The 20222-nt window shown below is 47.3% G+C and overlaps 1 protein-coding gene across 1 annotated transcript; it reads left to right on the plus strand.

The window, feature by feature from the left end:
* The first annotated feature begins 358 nt into the window (after positions 1-358).
* On the plus strand, positions 359-1812 carry LOC122030218 (probable WRKY transcription factor 26). Its single transcript, XM_042589392.1, has 4 exons — positions 359-638; positions 735-1150; positions 1229-1393; positions 1474-1812. The coding sequence occupies exons 1-4, from the start codon at positions 375-377 to the stop codon at positions 1673-1675; spliced, it is 1047 nt and encodes a 348-aa protein (XP_042445326.1). The 5' UTR covers positions 359-374; the 3' UTR covers positions 1676-1812.
* Positions 1813-20222: the final 18410 nt, after the last annotated feature.

The raw sequence follows: 20222 nt of genomic DNA on the forward strand, positions 1-20222 counted from the left end.
CAAGACAAGTCAACTCACGACTTCTGATGTTCCTCCACAAGTCAACCCCTTCCTCAAAGCAACTATCCATTTCCTTTGCCTCCACGGGCTGAATCAGCTGGAAGGATGTCTGACGTTTACAACGGAGGTTCAGGAATCGAGGGTTGTCAGTTGCACATGGATGTAAAATCTTGATCTACTGTACTTTAAATTTCACTCGACCCCCAGCCACTTCTCCTGCCCAGTTTAACTGTGATTTACCTTCTCTGAATATATGTGGAGCCGGACCCAGACGGCCGCTGAGCTGACGTTCCCACCTTTTTGCAACTATCCTCCATAGTCCAAACCTTTTGTTCTCCTCTATTAAATCAGCGTCTCCTCCGTCCTCCATCTCCATGGCTGACATCTCCTCCTCCTCACCCTTCGCCGCCTCCTTCACCGAGCTCCTCACCGGAACCGGGGAGCCTCCAATTCCTGGTACGAGTCAGGAATCGGCGGGTGGCGCAGCCAAGTTCAAGTCTGCAACTCCTCCCTCCCTCCCTATCATCTCTCCTCCTCCTCCTCCTCCTCCTCCTCCTCTTGCTTCCTTCTTCTCCTTCCCCGCCGGACTTAACCTTACAGAGCTATTACACTCGCACGTCCTCCGCTCCTCTTCCTCAGTAAGTCAACAAACTAATATCTCTGCTTGCTCAATCGAATCTCTAATTCATCTGTTAACATTCAATAACACAATTAATTTGTATCGATCGATCTAGATTCTGCCTTCTCCCACCACCGGCGGTTCTTTACCTGCGCAGCATCTCGACTGGAACTTCTCCTCTGCTATTTCTCAGGGAGGCTCTGAAATCAATCGATCGTCTCATGGACAGAGAGCGATGGCGTCTGGCGGTGCTGCTCCTGATATGAAGCCGGACGGCGACGGATACAGCTGGAGGAAGTACGGGACGAAGCAGGCGCGAGGGAGCGAGAACCCAGCTCGGAGCTACTACAGGTGCACTCACCCCAATTGCCCCACGAAGAAGAAGGTGGAGAGCTCGTCGGATGGGCGGATCACTGAGATCGTGTACAAGGGCGGCGCGCACAGCCACCCAAAGCCTCTGTTCGCTAGGAGGAACTCAGTTAATTCCTCTCCGGCGACTCACGCTCCTTCGCAGGAATTTAACGAAGAAGAGTACGATACAAAAGCGACGTACGGCTGCTTAATCGTAGCTTAAAGAAGTACTAAATTTTCTCATCTTTCGATCGGCAGGAAGGAAGGCGGCGTTGATCGGGACCTGCCTGCGGCCGCCGGAAGTAGGACAATCAGGGAGACCAGACTGGTGGTGCAAACTCAGAGCGACGTTGATGTGCTCGACGATGGATACCGGTGGAGAAAATACGGGCAGAAGGTGGTGAAAGGAAATCTAAATCCGAGGTGAAAAAAATGTGATAGATTACATATACAGATTGAACTGCATGATCGGTATCGACTTTGTTTGACCTGATCATCGACAGGAGCTACTACAAGTGCACGGCCATGGGCTGCCGAGTTCGGAAGCATGTGGAGAGGGCATCGGGCGACTGGAGATCGGTGATCACGACGTACGAAGGCAGACACAACCATGACATGCCGACGGATAGAGGATCGACTAGCAGGCCTCAAACTTCTCCGGCGATGGATGCTCGATCTAACCTCCTCCGACAGTCTATAAGTTGAGAAAAGCTTTCTATGGATAAGAAAAATATCTCCCTTCTTGGAAAATTTCTTGGAAAATTTTGACATAGTAAAATATTTGTCAATCTCAGCCTACTAAGTTTGCGGAGCTTATTTCAACCTATAGAAAGCTTTTCTCAATTTGTTGACTTTATTTTCTTCTCCTTTCGTGAAGAAATCTTTATGTTGCTCCACGTATACTTCCTCTTCCAGAACCGCAAATGTTTTATAAACGTCAAAACATGGTGTTTGAGAAAATCCTCTGGCTACGAGTCTCGTTTTGTATTTTCGGACGCATCTATCTTGATTAACTTTTGTTTTGGAATCCATTCAACTCCCATTATTTCTCGATCTTTTGGATAATCAATGATATGGGATGTTACGAATGGACTTAGATATGACGTGCCAGTTAAAGTGAAGATGAGGTGACGGTTAAAGTCAATAGAAGATGAGAGCTAGCGTGTCACTCTCAACGAAACTTCGCTCCTCACCCAACGCTAAAGCCGTCAATACGAGGACGACCGACCCACGAGTTGGTTGGACAAGAGGGACCTAGTGATTCACTCTTGTACTAAAACAGCTATTGTATATCCGGTCTACCACATAGCTGGTCGGGCATATAAGATATAATCAGTTGGATTCAAGAGACCTGGCTTTCCATTCTTGGAGTATAGGTCTCTCAGCATATGCTCGGTTGACCCTAAAGTCAGTTAGACTGCAAGGATTTATAGCTCCACTCATTGCTAAGATATAGGGTGAAAATCTGACTGGCCTTAGCGCACCAGTCGAGTATACGAAATAACTCCCCATTGCTACAATGACTCCCAATATATGGTTGGTCGACCCGACAGCCGGTCGAGCTTATGGGTCTTCACTTCTTATGTGCTCATTTTCCTTTATATAGTCGGTCGATTATGATGCTTGTCAGATTTATAGGGCTCAGTGTCCTTAACTCCTACATGGAGTAAAATAGACCAGATAACTCTAAGTGTGAACCCGACAAGACTTCCATATTTCAAGTGCAGGTCTTCTAACATAAGGATGATTGACTAAAGTATCAATCAGATATCTCAGCACTCAGTTCCACATTCTTTTGAGGCAAGTATCCTAGCATATAGTCGGTCAGTCAAAGAGTCAGTCAAACTTAAGGGACTTGGTGCCCTATTACTATATATCAGATTCCTAGCACTACACAATATCTAGCCAAGTGGCCTAAGGGCCAGACGACCTTACAGGACTCGGTATCCTGCTGCCTATATATAGATGTACCAATACAATATACAACTGGTAGGGTAAAGATCCGACCAGGATATCTTCAGGGGACAACATTGTCAGAGAATCACAACAACCTAAAAGTAACAACTAGAGCGTTCAATTTGGGTTGGGCCCGTCGGGTTGGCCTACCCCACCAAATCAATTAAGCGGGTTGGGTTGGAATTTTATCAACCCAAGCCCGTTGCGAGCCGACCTGCCTAGGCCCACGATCGGCGCGGGTCGACCTGCGACGGGCTTGGGTTGGCCCGCAAGTTGAGAAACACATGTTCGTGGACATGGAGAAGGACATGATAGTAATTAAGATGTGAAAGTTTTTCTAGCCGGCTGTCGACTTCATTGTTCATGAGATTGAGTTCATAGATGGCTGAATCTTTTTCAACTTGAAGCATTGAAATTTGCTTCTGCTGGTTAACAACTTTCAACTTCTGCATAGCCCACAATCCATCTATCTCACCCTTCGCTGCTTTGATCTTCCTAATTATCTTTCGTAAACCATCAATCTCTTCTTCAAGCAACCTTTTATGTGAATTTATCTCAAGCTGTAATTTTTCTTTCTCCTTTTAAAGGTTGCATATCAAGATACGAGAAGCTTTCCGAAGGTATGCAAGTTTTTTTTTAATTTTTTTAAACAATTTTATGGGCCCACGGGTTGGCCCGCCTAACCTGCAACTAACTTTCGATTAGGTTGGGTTGGAGATTTTCCAATCCGCCAAGTTGACAGGTCGACCCGCCCCCGCCCCCGCCCCACCGAATGGTTGGCCTGCCACGGATCTACCCACCCCGCCACAAGTCAGCCTGTTTGACAGCTCTAGTAACAACCACTTGTCAGAGAATATTCTTCTATTATAACATGAGCATGAACATTCAATGAAACCTTCCTCAAAGGCAACTATACACCTTCCCTCACTGACACATTATGATAGCATATTCTCTTAACCGCCTCATTAATGACATAAGTTATAAAAGATGGTTTAGATATGAGTAATAGAAGATTCCTTGGAGAATGATTGTTATTCGACAACTTCTGATACTGAATATTTCTTGTCACCTGATTATTGCGGAGGTTATGAGAGGTAATATAAAAAGGGTAGGGCCTTTTTGTGGGTGAGGTATGCTTTTACAGTAGTCATACTTACGCTTGCGCTATTACTATTCTTCTTCTCCATTTTTTGCTCGGCCATTATACTGACTTGAGCATCAGAGTGCTTGCGCCAAGGACATCTTTCTTGATTCTCGCTCTAACGTTCTGTTGGCTTGCTTTTTCGTGTGTATGGAGAGGAGGGAGGCACTCAGAGCCCTTTTCTACTCCAGCTCATCATCTTTTTCTCAAGTTCAAAGTCTTCCTCGATCAACAGCACAACCACCTACCCAATGCGTCATCTCCTCAGCTTTCAAACAGAATCAAATTTGGTGTAATTGTGGAAACTTTCGTCTGAATCTGAAATAGAGAGATGGAAGCAGCTGGAGCTCACCACCGTCACCCTGTGTCAAGAGGATTTCGAGTTGCTGGTAGTAGTCCGAGTGCAGAAGCTGATGCAGCAGCAAGCATCAGCAACATGCATGCCATTCTCACATGACCCGATTGTGTCAATGACAGACCCTCATACTGAAAGAGGGGTTCGAGTAGAAGACCCAACTGTAGTCCTCCCAGTTCCCCCACTTCAATCAATCCACCTTCATCCTATGTTGCCTTCATCGATTGTCTGTCACCAGACATTATTAAGCACACCATTCGACGAGGTGGGTCGATTGGAGAGGCTCTAGGTATCTTTTTTAGGAGATGCGCTCGTATGGGATTTACGTAAAGGGAAAGCCCCAATGACCAACAGATCCCCTGAGCTAATCAGCATGTCGCTCTCCTAGGAGATATTGAAGGACAAACTGCCTATCCACTTTTGACCCATGGTGATCGGGGAATACGAAGAGGCGACTGACCCACAAGACCACCTCCTCAAGTTCAAGAATGCCACCATCTTCCATCAGTACATAGATGACATGAAGTGTCGAGTGTTCCTCACCACACTCTCTGGCTCGATATAGAGGTGGTTCAATTGGCTGTCGGCCGAATCCATTTGTTGTTTCAAGAATTTTTACAAGGCTTTCCTTCACCATTTCACTAGCAGTTGACAGTACCACAAAATGACCCTCAGCTTGTTCTCTCTGAAATAGGTTGATCCTGTCTGAGTGCTGAGTCGATGGTCGCTGGGGACGTGACGCTCTTGTTGACTCCGCGTGGCCCTCTTAGTGACATAGACCTCCGGCGAGAACCTGCAAGCACAATAATCGAGTCGGGAAGGGGTTCCTGGCGATGATCCTCCGACACTCAAGTCAGCTCATGGCGGCAAGAAATCGAAAAAGAGTGACAAGAACTGTAGCTATAGTAATGAATAGTGCATACCTCCGTTGGAGTCTGGAGGCCCTTATATAGGGATTCTCAAGGGCTCGCGTACGCTCCCCGAGGTGTGCACGACCCTCAAAGCATACCTGGAATGGGTGTGTCAGTGTGCCTGACGCCATACCTTAATAGTGCGAGCATATTCCTGACGTGACAGTGAAAACTTCTGTCGTACGATTCTCTGTCTGATCCGGCCGCCGACCATGTTGCTTGTCGGCGATGCTTGTCTCGAGGAAGATAGAGTTACCTGCTCCTTTTGTCTTGTACCGAGCCGGACGGAAGAACCGTTCAGCTAACTCGCGGTCGGTCGAGCAGGATATCTGCTCAGCCAATCATACGGCAGCCCCGGCGCTGCCCGGGCGAACGAGAGAACCTCGATGGCCATGGTTCCCGCTCGGCCAAGACGAAAATCGCTCAGCCCTCGACCCCTGCTGTTAAGCCGTGCTAGTCGCCCGCCGAGCGTTGGGAGCTCGGACCTGAGCCGAGCCGAGCCAAGGTGATGCCCGTTGATTTTTACCTTGACCATTGACTTTGATGTCACACGTGGCTTAAGACCCTCCGTCAGGCGGGGGCCCTATCTTACCGCCGGATCACCTGCCTCCCCCCTCAAGTCTAATCGAAGGAGGCTAAAAGTCCGACTGACTGGACAAGTAGCTTAATGCTCAATCGGCCTATCGGCAAGGGTGCTGAAAGATGCTTCGATCGGCTCATTCAAAAGTGGTGAACATCTCGGACCGTGCTCCCATATGCCGAGCGGCGACTCACATGCTAGCACTTACTACTTTTGCTGCTTCGCGTCCTGGTCCATAGATGGTCAAAGCTGCTGTCATCCAAAATCGCCTCAAAATTCATGCAAATCCTTGTCATTAAGGCCGAGCACGCGGGTTATGACATTCATTAAATGCACCCAATGGGCGGATGCCATGTATCGTCGTCGCCTTTACCCTGCGATCGAAGGGTCCGCAGTGACGTGACAGGCGTCCGTTCAAAATTAACGGATGGATGCACACGTTGGTCTCCGCGACCTAGATCGGACAGCTCTACTTAGCCGAGCTCGCCCTTTATAAGCCAGATACGCCGACCTCTATCTTATTGTTGCTGCTGCTTGCTCGCATGCTCTGGCGATTCTGCGTCAAGTGCTCCGACGATCCTGTGCTGAGTGCTCCGGTGATCTTCAAACTTCCCTTTTCTCGTAAGCTCCCTTCCTTCCTTTTTGTTCTCTCGTGATTTCCAGGGTTCTGTGTCGACCCTGTTCCTCCATTTCTCCAGTGAACTTTTCATCAAACACCGCTCTTTTCTTTCTCAATCATGGCAAGTTCTTCTCAGTCGGTCGATTCCGCCCCTAGTCTCTGGTACACCATCATGGAGACCAGGTTTGACGAGGACGACGCGGTGAGCTTGATCAATGCTTTTGACATCCCCTCAGACCACGAAATCATTCTGTTCGGACCGTCCGACCGGCCTCATTCACCGCAGGCCGGCACAGTATGTTTTTTCCGAGACCAATTCGTTGTCGGCCTGTGCTTTCCTATTCGTCCATTTTTTATTGAAGTTTGCGAGTACTTCCGCATCCCGCTCGCCAAACTAGTCCCCAACTCTTTCCGTTTGTTGTGTGGCATAGTGGTCCTGTTCAGAGTGCATAACATTCCCCTTAGGCCCCAGATCTTCCACCATTTCTATTATCCGAAGCAGTCCGAATTTGGTACTTTTCTTTTTTAATCTTGGAACGGCTTGGTTTTCTTCGATAAGATGTCTTCCTCCAATAAACATTGGAAGGCATATTTTTTCTACCTGCGTCTTCCCGAGCGGCCCCGCTTTCGAACCCAGTGGCAGACTGTTGTTCCGCCTCAGCCCGAGCTGACGAGATACAAGACCCGGCCGGAGTACCTCCATGCGGCCAACTTGCTGGCCGATTTGAAATTCAATATCCACAAGCTGCTGCCTGAGGGCGTGTTGTATATGTTCGGCCTGAGCCTGATCCGAACGGGCCTCCCGGGCGACATTGGTAAGGAATTTCATATTACCACTTTCTTTGGGTCTAACTGATTTACCCTTTTTCTTTTGTTGCTAACGTCCTAATGAAGTCGATAGTGATCGGCTTGATGAAGCTCAAGGCCGCTGAGGCCGAGGCAACTGCAACCAAAGAAATGGAGTTGCTCGGCATTGCGCCAGTCGGCTCGTATGAGGATGAAAGCGTAGAGGTGCAGACTGTGGGTGAGGGATCCGGTGCTCGGGGCAAAGGAAAAGAAGTAGCGAACGCCCCTTCAGAGACGCACCCCACTGTCCGAGCTGGGGGCTCATTGTCGGAAGGCGATGAAGAAACCTTGGCCACCCGCAAACACCGCCGGTCGGACGCCCCCTCTCGGTCAGCTGCTTCGGCCATCGGTGCTTCCGAACAAGCGGGCGCCCCTTCTTCTGCAATCATTCCGAGCACGGCGGAAGCGATCTCCTCTGATCGAACCCCCTCGCAATGCGACTTGCCATCCAACCTGATCGCCGTTCAGCCCGTCAGAGTTCTGCCCCCAACCCACAAGAGAATTCGACGATCGGGAATCCAGTCTTCGGCGACCGGCCAATCTTCAGGTCCGTCGGCCTCCGCTCAGTCGACCCCTCACAGTCGACGATCCATAAGGGCCCTCTTGCACCTCCCGATTGAGGAGCTCCTTTCGCCCGCCGATCAACCCACAGCTCCTGAACACCAAATAGTTATACGTCGACTGCTGGCCAAGGTTTGGGAGGATGCTCGCGCTCAGGTTGTGGTTGTGCCCCCCGGGTTGCTCGGCAACAACCATCTGTCATACTCAACAGGAGTAAGTTCTCCCCTTTGCTTATCCCTATCTTACTTCTATTCAGCATTAACATGTCCTTGACTTCTTGTAGTACTGGGTGGAGAGTGTGGCAGTGTGCCATCGCCTGGCATTTTTCGAAGATGAGCTCAAGAAGCTCAAACTCTCTAGAGGAGCTCCCGCTCAAGGGCCCTCATACGCTGAGCTGCAAGAGGACCTAGCCCAGACCCAGAGACTCCTGGAGGACGAGTGGAAGACCTCATCCGATCGGCAGAGCATGGTGGAGCAGCTGGAAACTAAGGTCAAATCTTAAGATCGCAAGATCAGTCTGGCCACCACTAGAAAGCTTAAGGTCATAGTCGACCTGGATGAGAAGAATGTCGAGGCCCGGGCCCTGGATGCAAAAGTCAAGGAGCTGACCGACCTACTGAATGCCGAGTAGAATGGTCGCTCGGTTGAAGTGACTACTTTGTGAGAGGAGCTGAAAACCTCTCAAACTGCTCTCGAGGCCTCCCATGCTGCCTTGAAGAAATATCAGGGCCGAGTTGAGTCGATTCATTGTTATGAGGCAAAAGTATATCCGCTCGGAAGAATTTGTAATGAAGACCTGTGATCGGTTTGTCCACACATTCGAGTTGGTCGTCACTGCCACGGTCGATCATCTGAAGACCAAGGGCAATCTCCCTGAAGACTTCAGCATCCCTATCCAAGACCATGTCAGGCTCCTCACCACGATGCCCGATGAGGTCTTTGATTATCTGGAGTGAAGTCGATGATATGTACTTGCCGTTCAGCATATTTTGATTAATGAACTTTCATTTTTCGATCCGGTTTGTTCCTTGGTTGGATATGCTTGAGCGGGCTTCTTGTTCCTCCGATCACCACTATATTCTCACACGCTTTTTTATCTTTTGATATTTGATCAGCTGCTCGGCTTTTTGATTTAGGATTACTCCTTCCTGTTTGGAGGGCCCGAGTTTATGTTTGATTTAAACGATTTGTGGTGAGGATTTATAGTCGCTACTCGACTCTAGGGTTTAACGTCGCCGCTCGACGGTCTTCAAGGTGGGGTATTTACGGTCGCCGCTCCGACCCTGGGGTTTATAGTCGCCGCTCGACTATAGGGTTTAACGTCGCCGCTCGACGGTCTTCAAGGCGGGGTATTTACGGTCGTCGCTCCGACCCTGGGGTTTATAGTCGTCGCTCGACACTAGGGTTTAACGTCGCCACTCGACGGTCTTCAACGTGGGGTATTTATGGTCGCCGCTCTGACCCTGGGGTTTATAGTCGCCGCTAGACTCTAGGGTTTTAACGTCACCGCTCGATGGTCTTCAAGGCGGGGTATTTATGGTCGTCGCTCCGACCCTAGGGTTTAACATCGCCGCTCGACGGTCTGGTGAGGTCTTGAGGACTGGCCATTCGGCGATAAATTGAGCGAACATTACGCTTTTGGTTTTCAGCCTGTAATGAAAAGGCATAGGAGAATGCAAAGGTACAGGATATTGGTTACATGATCGCACCTTTCATCCAGCTCGGTATGGCTGTAGGTGGTTAGCACTCCACAGGCGCTCTAGTTGTCGCCCGTTCTCGTCTGCCAGATAGTATGCCCTCGAGCGGAGCTTTTCCACAACCTTGAATGGCCCAGCCCATGGGGCCTCTAGCTTGGTGACGTTGCCGACCGGCTTGACTTTCTTCCAAACGAAGTCGCCGACCTGAAATGATCTGGGTACCACTCGCCTATTGTAGTTCTATTTCATTCTTTATCGATACGCCATCAACCAGACGGCTGCCTTGGCTCACGTCTCGTCCACCAGGTCTAGCTCTAATTGCCTCCGTTCGACGTTGCCCTCGTCGTAACATTGAATCCGGTCTGACTCTATTTTGACTTCGACCGAAACGACGGCTTCTCCTCCGTATACCAAGTGGAATGGGGTGACCCTCGTCCCTTCCTTATGCGTTATGCGGATCGCCTACAATACACCAGGCAGCTCGTCCACCCAGCTTCCCCCTTCATGATTGAGCCGAGCTCGAAGAATCCGTAAGATTTCCCGATTTGCTACCTCGGCTTGCCCATTACTCTGCGGGCATGCAACAGAGGTGAAGGCTTGTTGAATTCCGTACCCTTTGCACCATTCCTTTAGTTGCTGTCCTGAGAACTGCCTCCCGTTGTTCGAAATGAGCCGACGGGGAATATTGAATCGACAGATGATATACTGCCAGATGAACTTCATGACCATCTGCTGAGTTATCTTTGCTAACGGCTCAGCCTCGACCCACTTGGAGAAATAGTCAACCGCCACCAGTAAGAATTTTCGCTGCCCAGGTGCCATAGGGAACGACCCTACGATGTCCATGCCCCATTGGTCGAACGGGCAGGACACAGTGGAGGACTTCATCTCTTCTGTCGATCGATGCGAGAAGCTATGGTATTTTTGGCAGGACAAGCACATGCTGACCATCCGAGCAGCGTCTTCCTGGAGTGTCGGCCAAAAGTACCCAGCTAAGAGGACCTTTCTTGCTAATAAGCGGCCGCCCGGATATCCTCCGCAGGACCCTTGATGCACCTCTTGTAGAATATAGTCGACATCTTCCGGACCGACGCACTTAAGTAAATGCCTGGAGAATGCTTTCTTATAAGGCTGTTCTCCGATCAGGACGAAACAACCAACCCTTCTTCGAAGCAAATGCACTTCCTCCCGATCGGAGGGTGTGGCTCCGGATTTCAAGAACTCCATTATGGTCATCGCTATGGTCATCGCCAGTCATGGGGGAAGGTGAGCCCTTCCATCCTGTCTACGTGAGCTACCAGGGCTACCTGATCGACCGATTGCTGAATGACGACCGGTGATATGGAACTGGCGAGCTTGGCTAAATCATCAGCAGTTTGATTTTTTGATAGGGGAATCTTTTGTATGATCACTTCCTCGAAATTTCCCTTTACCTCTCAAATGCCTCGGCATAGAGTCAGAGCCTTGGGTTGCTTATCTCAAAGTCTCCGGCAAGTTGCTAAGCGGCTAGCTGAGAATCTGAGTGGATCAAAACCTTGATGGCCACCACATGTCGAGCGGCCTGTAAGCCGGCTATGAGGGCCTCATAGTCGGCCTCATTATTGGTTGCCCGATAGTCTAGCCGGGCGGCCATATGCATCCGTTCGTCCCAAGGAGAAACTAGTAGCACACCAATTCCACCTCCTCACCGAGTGGACGACCCGTCCACATATATCCGCCACGTGGCCTCAAGCTCGGGGTTTTGCACTTTAGTGACGAAATCTGCCAAGACTGAGCCTTAATAGCCATTCGAGGTTGATACTGGATGTCAAATTCGCTAAGCTCCGTTGTCCACTTGATCAACCGTCCGGACGCTTCCGGGTTGAGGAGGACTCGTGCCAGAGGACTGTTGGTCATTACTATGATAGTGTGTGCGAGAAAGTATACGCGAAGCCTCCGAGCGGCTAGTATTAACGCAAATGTGAGCTTTTCGAGATTGGTGTAGCGAGATTCAGCGTCTTTCAATATGTGACTCAAGAAGTATACAGGCTACTCCTCGCCATTCGACCTTACAAGAGCCGAGTTGACCGCATGCTCGGTCAAAGATAGGTAAATCCTTAGGGGCTCACCAGCAACTGGTAAAGAATTGAGATAAGACTTGAGTTCTTCGAACGCCCGATCACATCCTTCGTCCCATTGAAACTTTGTGGCTCGGCGCAGGATTTTGAAAAAGGGCAAGCTCCGGTCGGCAGATTTTGAGATGAGCCTCGATAAAGCTGTTATCCGTTCGGTAAGATGTTGGGCTTCTTTCAGATTCCTCGGAGGCAGCATATCTTGGAGTGCCTTTACTTTGCTGGGGTTGGCCTCAATCCCCCACTCTGTGACTATATATTCCAAGAAACGCCCACTCCTCATGCCGAACAGACACTTCTGGGGATTCAACTTGATTCCATACGCTCGGAGGGTCTGACAGGTCACCTTGATATCTGCGCAAAGATCAGTAGCTCGGAGAGATTTAATTAGGACATCATCAACGTATATCTCCATATTGCGGTCGATCTGCCTCCTGAACACCTTGTTCATGAGCCGCTGGTAGGTATCTCCCGTATTTTTCAATCCGAACGACATAACGTTATAACAATACGTGCCATCTGCTGTTATGAAACTGACCTTCTCTTGATCTTCTCTGGCAAGCGGAACCTGGTGATACCCCTGATATGCATCCAACATGCATATTAATTCACATCCGGTCGTGGAGTCCACCATTTGGTCGATCCTGGGTAGGGGATAGAAGTCCTTCGGGCACGCTTTGTTCAGATCCCGAAAGTCGATGCAGACCCTCCACTTGTTGTTCGGCTTGGAGACGAGTACTATGTTCGCTAGCCAGCTTGGAAACTGGACTTCCCGTATGTGGCCGACCTCCAACAACTTCTCGACCTCCGCCCGGATAATCTGGTTCTACTCAGCGCTGAAATCTCTCTTTCTTTGCTTTACTGGCCGGGCATCCGATCGGACATGGAGCTCATGTTGCGCGACGCTAGGGGAGATGTCGAGAAGCTCGTGCATTGACCACGCGAAGACATCATGGTTCTGTTGGAGACAGCTGATCAGCTCGACTTTCTGATTAGCTCCCAGATCAGATGCCATGAAAGTTGTCGCCTCTGGTCAGCCAAGATGTATCTGCACTTCCTCCTTTTCTTCATAAACAAAAGTAGGGGGCTTTTCGGTTATGGTGTTTACCTCCATTCGCAAGGTCTTCCGGGCAGACCTAGCTTCCATCCTAACCATCTCCACGTAGCATCGCCGAGCTGTCAGCTGGTCCCCCTTCACTTCTCCTACTCGATCCTCGACCGGGAATTTGATCTTTTGGAAAAAAAGTCGAGATGACCGCGCGGAACTCATTGAGGGTTGGCCAGCCCAGAATGACGTTATATGCTGAGAGGGTCTCTACCACGATGAAGTTAGTTACTCTTGTCCTCCGGTAGGGCTCCTCTCCAAGCGACACGGCCAATTTGATCTGTCCGATCGTTTGGACCTCAATGCCCGTGAACCCGTACAGGGAGGTTGTCATTGGCAGCAACCCGGCGTGATCGATCTGGAGTTGGTCGAACGCCTTCTTGAAGATGATGTTGACTGAACTCCCTGTGTCAATGAAGATGCGATGAATAGTATAATTTGCTATTACCGCTAGGATGATGAGGGCATCGTCGTGCGACACTTTGACTCCCTCGAGATCTCTGGGGCCGAAACTGATCTCGGGCCCGCTCGCCTTCTCCTGGCTGCAACCGATGACATGAATCTCTAGCCGCCGGGCGTGTGACTTGTGGGCTCGGTTGGAGTCTCCGCCGGTCGGTCCTCCTGCTATGATGTTGATCTCCCCTTGAGCGGTGTTGCTCCTGTTTTCTTCTTCCCGAGTGGAGGGCCTAGCTCGCTTGTGCGAGGCTCGGGGTCGATCGCCACTCCTAGGCAAACTGTGGTGTTTCTGATCGGGCGACCGTCTAACCGTTCGCTGACTGGTATCTTGGTGCCGCTGATCGGGCCAGGGCAATCGGTGATGATAGCTCCTCGGGGCTGGCTGGACGCCCGGGGCGAACCCCCGGCAGTCTCGTGTGTTGTGGCTGGCAGACTGGTGGAAAGAACAAAATATGGGAATCCATACCTTTCCCCTCGACTTTAGTCGCTCGGAGGCCACATGCTGAACGGCGTGTGGCCTGGCTTCTTGATGGGGCCTCACCCCTTCGGTTCAGGGTCCTCTGGGTGGTTGATGATTAACCAGCTGCCTCTGCTCGGTCGGCGCCGCAGGCTCGGTCGGAGTTTCCTTCCTTCGAGCTGCCTGGGCCTCCTCTACATTGATATACTCGCTTTCCTTCTTTAGCATATGATCATAATCACGAGGTGGCTTCTGGATGAGCGAGCGGAAGAAGTCACCGTCGGTAAGCCCTTGGGTGAAGGCATACATTATGGTTTCGGAGGAGACCATGGGGATGTCCATTGTCGCTTGGTTAAAGCGTTGAATGTAGGCTCGAAGGGTTTCTCTCGGCCCTTGCTTCATAGAGAACAGGCTAACACTTGTCTTCTGATAACGTCTGCTACTAGTGAAGTGGTGAATGAAGGTCATTCGAAAGTCCTTGAAGCTTTTGATCGATCCTTCTGGCAGCCTCCGGAACCAGCGTTGTGCCGAGCCTGATAACATCGTGAGGAAGACCCAGCATTTGACTCCATCCATGTATTGATGAAAAGTTGTAGCATTGTCGAATTTTCCCAAGTGGTCGTCCGGGTCCGTTGATCCATTATACTCCCCAATCGCCAGAGGAGCATAATGCCTGGGTAGTGGATCTTGCAAAATTACCTCAGAGAATTGGCGGTTGATCCGCTCGGGCGATAAATCAGCTCGGGGAGCTTTCTCCTTCCTTGCATCTCGAGCTGGAGCTTCATCTGACGAAGATTCTTGGTCTTGATGAGTTTGTGCAACTTCTGAGGGCGTCTGGAACATAGCTCTATGAAACGGTATCGGGGCGGGCGGCGCTTCTGCCTGAGTGTTGGTTGGACCTTTGTTTTGTCCCCATATGGAGAGTTGCTCTGGCCGGTCTTCATGCGCTGCTCGACCTCTCGATGTCAAAGTCGCTTGTTGTGCCATTCGTTCGGCTAATGCCTTTTGCTACTGCTGCTCCACGATTTTTGTCGCCCGTGCGTAAATGAGCGCATCGAGCTCCTCTTGAGAGAGCGTCACGGTGTGAGGTCTTCCAGCTTCCTCCATCTTCCACTAGACTCAGATTCAGGTGCGTTCCCACATACGACACCAATTTGATCATATCCGAGTGCTGAGTCGATGGTCGCTGGGGACGTGGCGCTCATGTTGACTCCGCGTGGCCCTCTTAGTGACGTAGACCTTCGGCGAGAACCTGCAAGCACAAAAACCAAGCCGGGAAAAGGTTTCCGGTGATGACCCTCCGATGCTCAAGTCATCTCCTGGCAGAAAGAAATCGAAAAAGAGTGACGAGAACTGTAGCTACAGTAATGAATAACGCATACCTCCGTTGGAGTCTGGAGGCCCTTATATAGGGCTTCTCAGGGGCTCACGCATGCTCCCCGAGGCGTGCACGACCCTCAAAGCATACCTGGAATGGTCGTGTCAGAAAAGTGTGCCTGATGCCATATCTTAATAGTGTGAGCATATCCCTGACGTGACAGTGAAAACTTCCGTCGTACGATTCTCTATCTAATCTGACCACCGACCATGCTTCCTGTCGGCGATGCTTGTCTCAAGGAAGGTAGAGTTACCTGCTCCTTTTGTCTTGTACCGAGCCTGACGGAAGAACTGTTCGGCTAACGTCACGGTCGGTCGAGCGAGATATCTGCTCAGTCAATCATACGATGGCCCCGGCGCTGCCCCGGCGAACGGGAGAACCTCGATGGCCATGGTTCCCGCTCGGCCAAGATGAAAACCGCTCAGCCCTTGACCCCTACTGTTAAGCCATGCTAGTCGCCCGCCAGGTGTCGGGAGCTCGGACCTGAGCCGAGCCGAGCTGAGGTGATGCCCGTTAACTTTTACCTTGACCATTGATTTTGATGTCACACGTGGCTTAAGACCCTCCGCCGGGCGGAAGCCCTATCTTACCGCCAGATCATAGGTGTTTAGGAGACGCTAAGGGTCTATATCAAAAAATTCGACCAAGTGGCTATGGACGTTCCATCGGACACCTCAGAGATTCTTGTGAGTACCTTGTCTCAAGGGCTTGCAGATAATGAGTTTTTTTATCCGTGATTAAGAAGCCCCCAAGGGACTTCGATTATTTAATTGGTCGAGCGACCAAGTATATTAATGTCGAAGAGGCATAGTCCATCCAGAAGAAGGAGGTCACCACGCCCACTCCAGCACCTACCTCAGAGCGCTGAGAGCCCTGATAAACTCAATTTTATTGTGAAATGGGTATCAAAAGAATTAAATGACATAATTCATTCTACACTAATGTGGCATAAAGATGACTCGGATCGTCTCCCAACGAATGTAGCAATGATGGTATCTTAGGATTAATTTGTTTGTAATTTTTGGATTTTTGATATGGAAATAGGGGTTTGAGTTTTAAGATGTAATGCTAAAGATGAGTAATGGAAAACAACTTAATCTAATCTAACCTACACATTGAATCGAAAATAAAGGAAACTATACTATGAATTCAACTCAAATCATGCAATTGGTGAAGGAAACAACTAACCTAATATAATCTATTGAATTACATGAAATTGAACATGAACACTGACATGAAGAACACAATTAAGATGCAAATCAACTAAACTACCAATCTAATGAATTCAAATGCATAAGGGATCAAATTGATCATTCTATCACAACTCAATTGCAAGAAAAGAACCTACATATCACAATAAGGGAAGATTTGGATCAAGAAGATATTCACAATCAAGCTAGGGTTTCCCCTAACTTATATCAGAATAGATCAGCTAGGAAAAACGTTCGGTGATGTTGATCAGTGTCGGTTGGATGTTAGGAATAGAATTCTAAAGGAAGTAATGAAACCGAGTTAAGTTGGGCATTCCCAAACACTCACTAATCTTGATAAAGATGTTAAGATCTTTCAATTGGCGAGGAACCGATCAATTCAGATGATCGATTCAGTGACACAGTTGAAGCTAGAAATTGATAAAAAAAAAAAATCAAAGGGGATTAGAAGCAACCACTTCTAATCATTCAAATGGGTGCGGAGTTTCAAGGGAAGGTAGATCTCCGGCTGGAAAGCAAAGGAAACAACTCAAACCACTGAATTCCTCCACCTTCTCTGTTTCTTCTTCCTCGCTCGAAGTTACGATACAGTTGAGAGCAACTAGTTGAAGTGGTGTTGCTGGCTGGTGATAGATGGAGCTTCAAGTTAAGGTAGATCTCCGGCTAGAAAGCAAAGGAAACAACTCAAGCCACCAAATTTCTCTACCTTCTCCATTTCTTCTTCCTCGATCGCAAAGTTGAGAGTAGCTGGTTGAAGTGGTGTCGCCAACTGGTGATAGGTGGATGATGATCGGAGGAAGGGACACCCTTGACCTCTCTTGACCGCCGGTGGTGGAAGGAGGATCGAGATCGCCGGAGCAAGATCGTGTCTCCTTTGCTTTTGACGTAAAGTTGCACTGTAGAAGTTGATGAACGAAGAACTGTAGCTTCTCCCTTTTAAATCAGATCTGAGATCTGAACGGATGATTGAGATTTCTCCGGATCGATCCAATGGTGGAAGTTGCTCAAAATCTAATCAAAAGGTGATGATCTTCATCAAGGGTCCTGATCTAACCTCTCTTAGCCTAGATAAACCAGATCTTCAATGGATGATTCAGATCTCTCCTGATCTTGATTGGCTCTCCTCCATTAGCCCTAGCTTTGAACCCAAATCTAGTCTGATCTAATAGAGTCTTTGCCCTTTGATGCCTACAAAGATCATATTCGAATATTAGCATCAAATATCACAATAATGATATAGTTTACAACTAAGTCCAAGAATAAATGTAATTCGTGAAATATAATGTAAATATGAGTTTAACCAATGAGAAGATCATAAAAGCATTCATTTATGAATCAAAATATTATTACTAAATGATGGTTATCAAATTTCCCCACACTTATTCTTGCACGTACTGGGCAAGCAAACAAAATAAAAGAAATAACTAAAATTCATCTCCACAATAATTCCCTAGCAATACCTAGAAGATAATTAAAGGAATTTAACTAAGACCATCTAAAGATCAAACAATCATGAATTCAAACCCTACAATAATCAATAAGTATGGTGATTTCGATCCAATTGAGAAATTAAGCAAGATTCAATCTCACAAGATATTCACCTATTCTAACCCTTACACTCAAACATGGATGGGAGTGGAGCTCAACTCAATGCAACTCACAATATTTTGTTGGGACCTTGACGTCCGCTAGAGGGGGATAAATAGCGTCTCACCTAAATAGTTTGCTTCCTATAATGTTAGTGCACAGCGGAATATAAAAACAAATATTAATAAGAGAAAGAAAACCTAACACGTTGATTTAACGTGGTTCGGAGATAGAGCTCCTACTCCACAATCGTCCGTAAGGTGGACGATTCCAATCCGTCGGTGGATGACTCCCCAGAAAATCTCCGACTAGCTCACGTAGCTCCTTATAAGTAGAGAAACCTCACTACAACTAGCACAAGCACGCTTGGGATGCTAGGGCACTTGGAAGACTACTAATAGGGGTTAACCATCTCTATTTTGTCAACCTTGCACAAACACCCCAAGCTATATTAAATAGAGCATAGGAGAAAAACATCTATTATTTTTTCGCCACTAGTCGTCTGGTACTAAGTGAAAATTAACCGTTACAGGCCAATAGTCAACTACCAGTCGACTGATAAAAACACCAATCGGCTGCTACAGTAACGCTACAGTAACCTTAAAATTTTATCCTGAGTACAGTCTCTCATGCACTTGTCCTTGCTCGCACAGCCTCGACCTTGCCTTATAGCCTCCTTTGTTAACCTCGCGTCCCTCATATACCTCCCCATCCATCACACATTTGTTAGGATGTATACTAAAAGTCTAGCTTTTGGTATAAACATTTATTTAGAAATAAGAATCACATTGGTCAAATGTCTACATTTATGATAAATGTAGTTGTTCAATTAATTTATATTGTAAATAACATGGTGTGTGGTGTCACACACAGAAAATCTTGTTATCAGTACCTTATAAATTATAAACAGTAGCTCACGACCAAGATGGAAAGGAACAAACCATTGAAGGTCGTATTGTAATTAGGTATTAGTTTATTTTAACTATATAATTACACTAGTATACTTAGAGTGTATTGAGTAGGACCATTAGAGGTCGTTTCTTTTATACTGACTTTATAAAGGAACAAAGACCTCAGTTATTATGGAAGTGTATGCTCTTAATCTTAATATAATAACAAACACATATATTTGATATTTATTTCTTTAATTTATCAATGGGTGAGATTTAGTTCGATAAATCAATAAGCCCGATAAGTTGGGAAATGATATCACTTATAGTGTGTGTTGTTGATTATAGAAGGAAACTGTGTCCTAGTAATCTAGGTTGAGAATGTCCCCAAGAGGAGCTCATAAGGATTGTCATGTTAAACCCTGCAGATGGACTTAGTCCGACATGACGATAAGGTTGAGTGGTACTACTCTTGGACTAAGATATTAATTAAATGAGTTGTCAGTAACTCACTTAATTAGTGGACATTCGACATCTTAAATACAGGGATACTAACACACTCATAATAAGAAGGAGCCCAAAATGTAATTTGGGATTGGTGCGGTAGTTCAATAATAGTTCTCTAGTGGAATGAATTATTATTGATAAAATTAAGTTATGTGTTCGGGGCGAACACGGGATGCTTAATTTTATCGGGAGACCAAAACCAATTCCTCCTCTCGGTCCCTACCGTAGCCTCTTGTATATAGAGATTTATACCCACCACGTACCCACCTTCTTACCCATCCAATGGGGCCGGCCAAGCTAGGTTGGAACCCAAGCTAGGGCCGGCCAAGACCAAGTGGATGAGCCAAGTTGGTGGCCGGCCAAAGCTTGGGTCCCAAGCTTAGGTGGCCGACCACTAGAATATTAAAAGGGATTTTTATTAAAATTATTTCTTACGTGGATATCATGATTTTAAAAGAGAGTTTAAAAATTAAAAATTTCCTTTTATTGCTTTCTACAAAAGATTAAGAGAAGAGATTAATCTCTTTCCTTATTTGTAGATTAAAAGGATGATTTTAATTTTTGGTAAAGACTTTCCTTATTTGTAAATCATCTACATGTTTAAAAGAGAGTTTAAAATTTAAAATCTTTCCTTATTTGTTGATTAAAAGGTGGATTTTAAATTTTAAGAAAACTTTCCTTTTTAACCATGTTCATGATTTAAAAGAGAGTTTAAAAATTAAATATTCTCTTTTATAAGTTTCTACAAGAGATTAAGAAAAGATTTGATATCTTTCCTTATTTGTAGATTAAAAGAGATTTTAATTTTTAGAGATAACTTTCTTTTTATCCACATGTTTAAAAGAAAGATTTTAATTTATTAAATTTCCTTTTTATAAACCAAT

Source organism: Zingiber officinale, chromosome 10B (genome assembly GCF_018446385.1).
Source record: "Zingiber officinale cultivar Zhangliang chromosome 10B, Zo_v1.1, whole genome shotgun sequence".
Lineage (NCBI taxonomy): Eukaryota > Viridiplantae > Streptophyta > Magnoliopsida > Zingiberales > Zingiberaceae > Zingiber > Zingiber officinale.

Excerpts from the sequence above, each read along its gene's own strand:
- LOC122030218 (XM_042589392.1), top strand. The coding sequence starts at position 375 with ATGGCTGACATCTCCTCCTCCTCACCCTTCGCCGCCTCCTTCACCGAG. Across the intron at positions 639-734 it reads TCCTCCGCTCCTCTTCCTCA|ATTCTGCCTTCTCCCACCAC; the intron begins GTAAGTCAACAA and ends CGATCGATCTAG. Across the intron at positions 1,151-1,228 it reads CAGGAATTTAACGAAGAAGA|GAAGGAAGGCGGCGTTGATC; the intron begins GTACGATACAAA and ends TTCGATCGGCAG.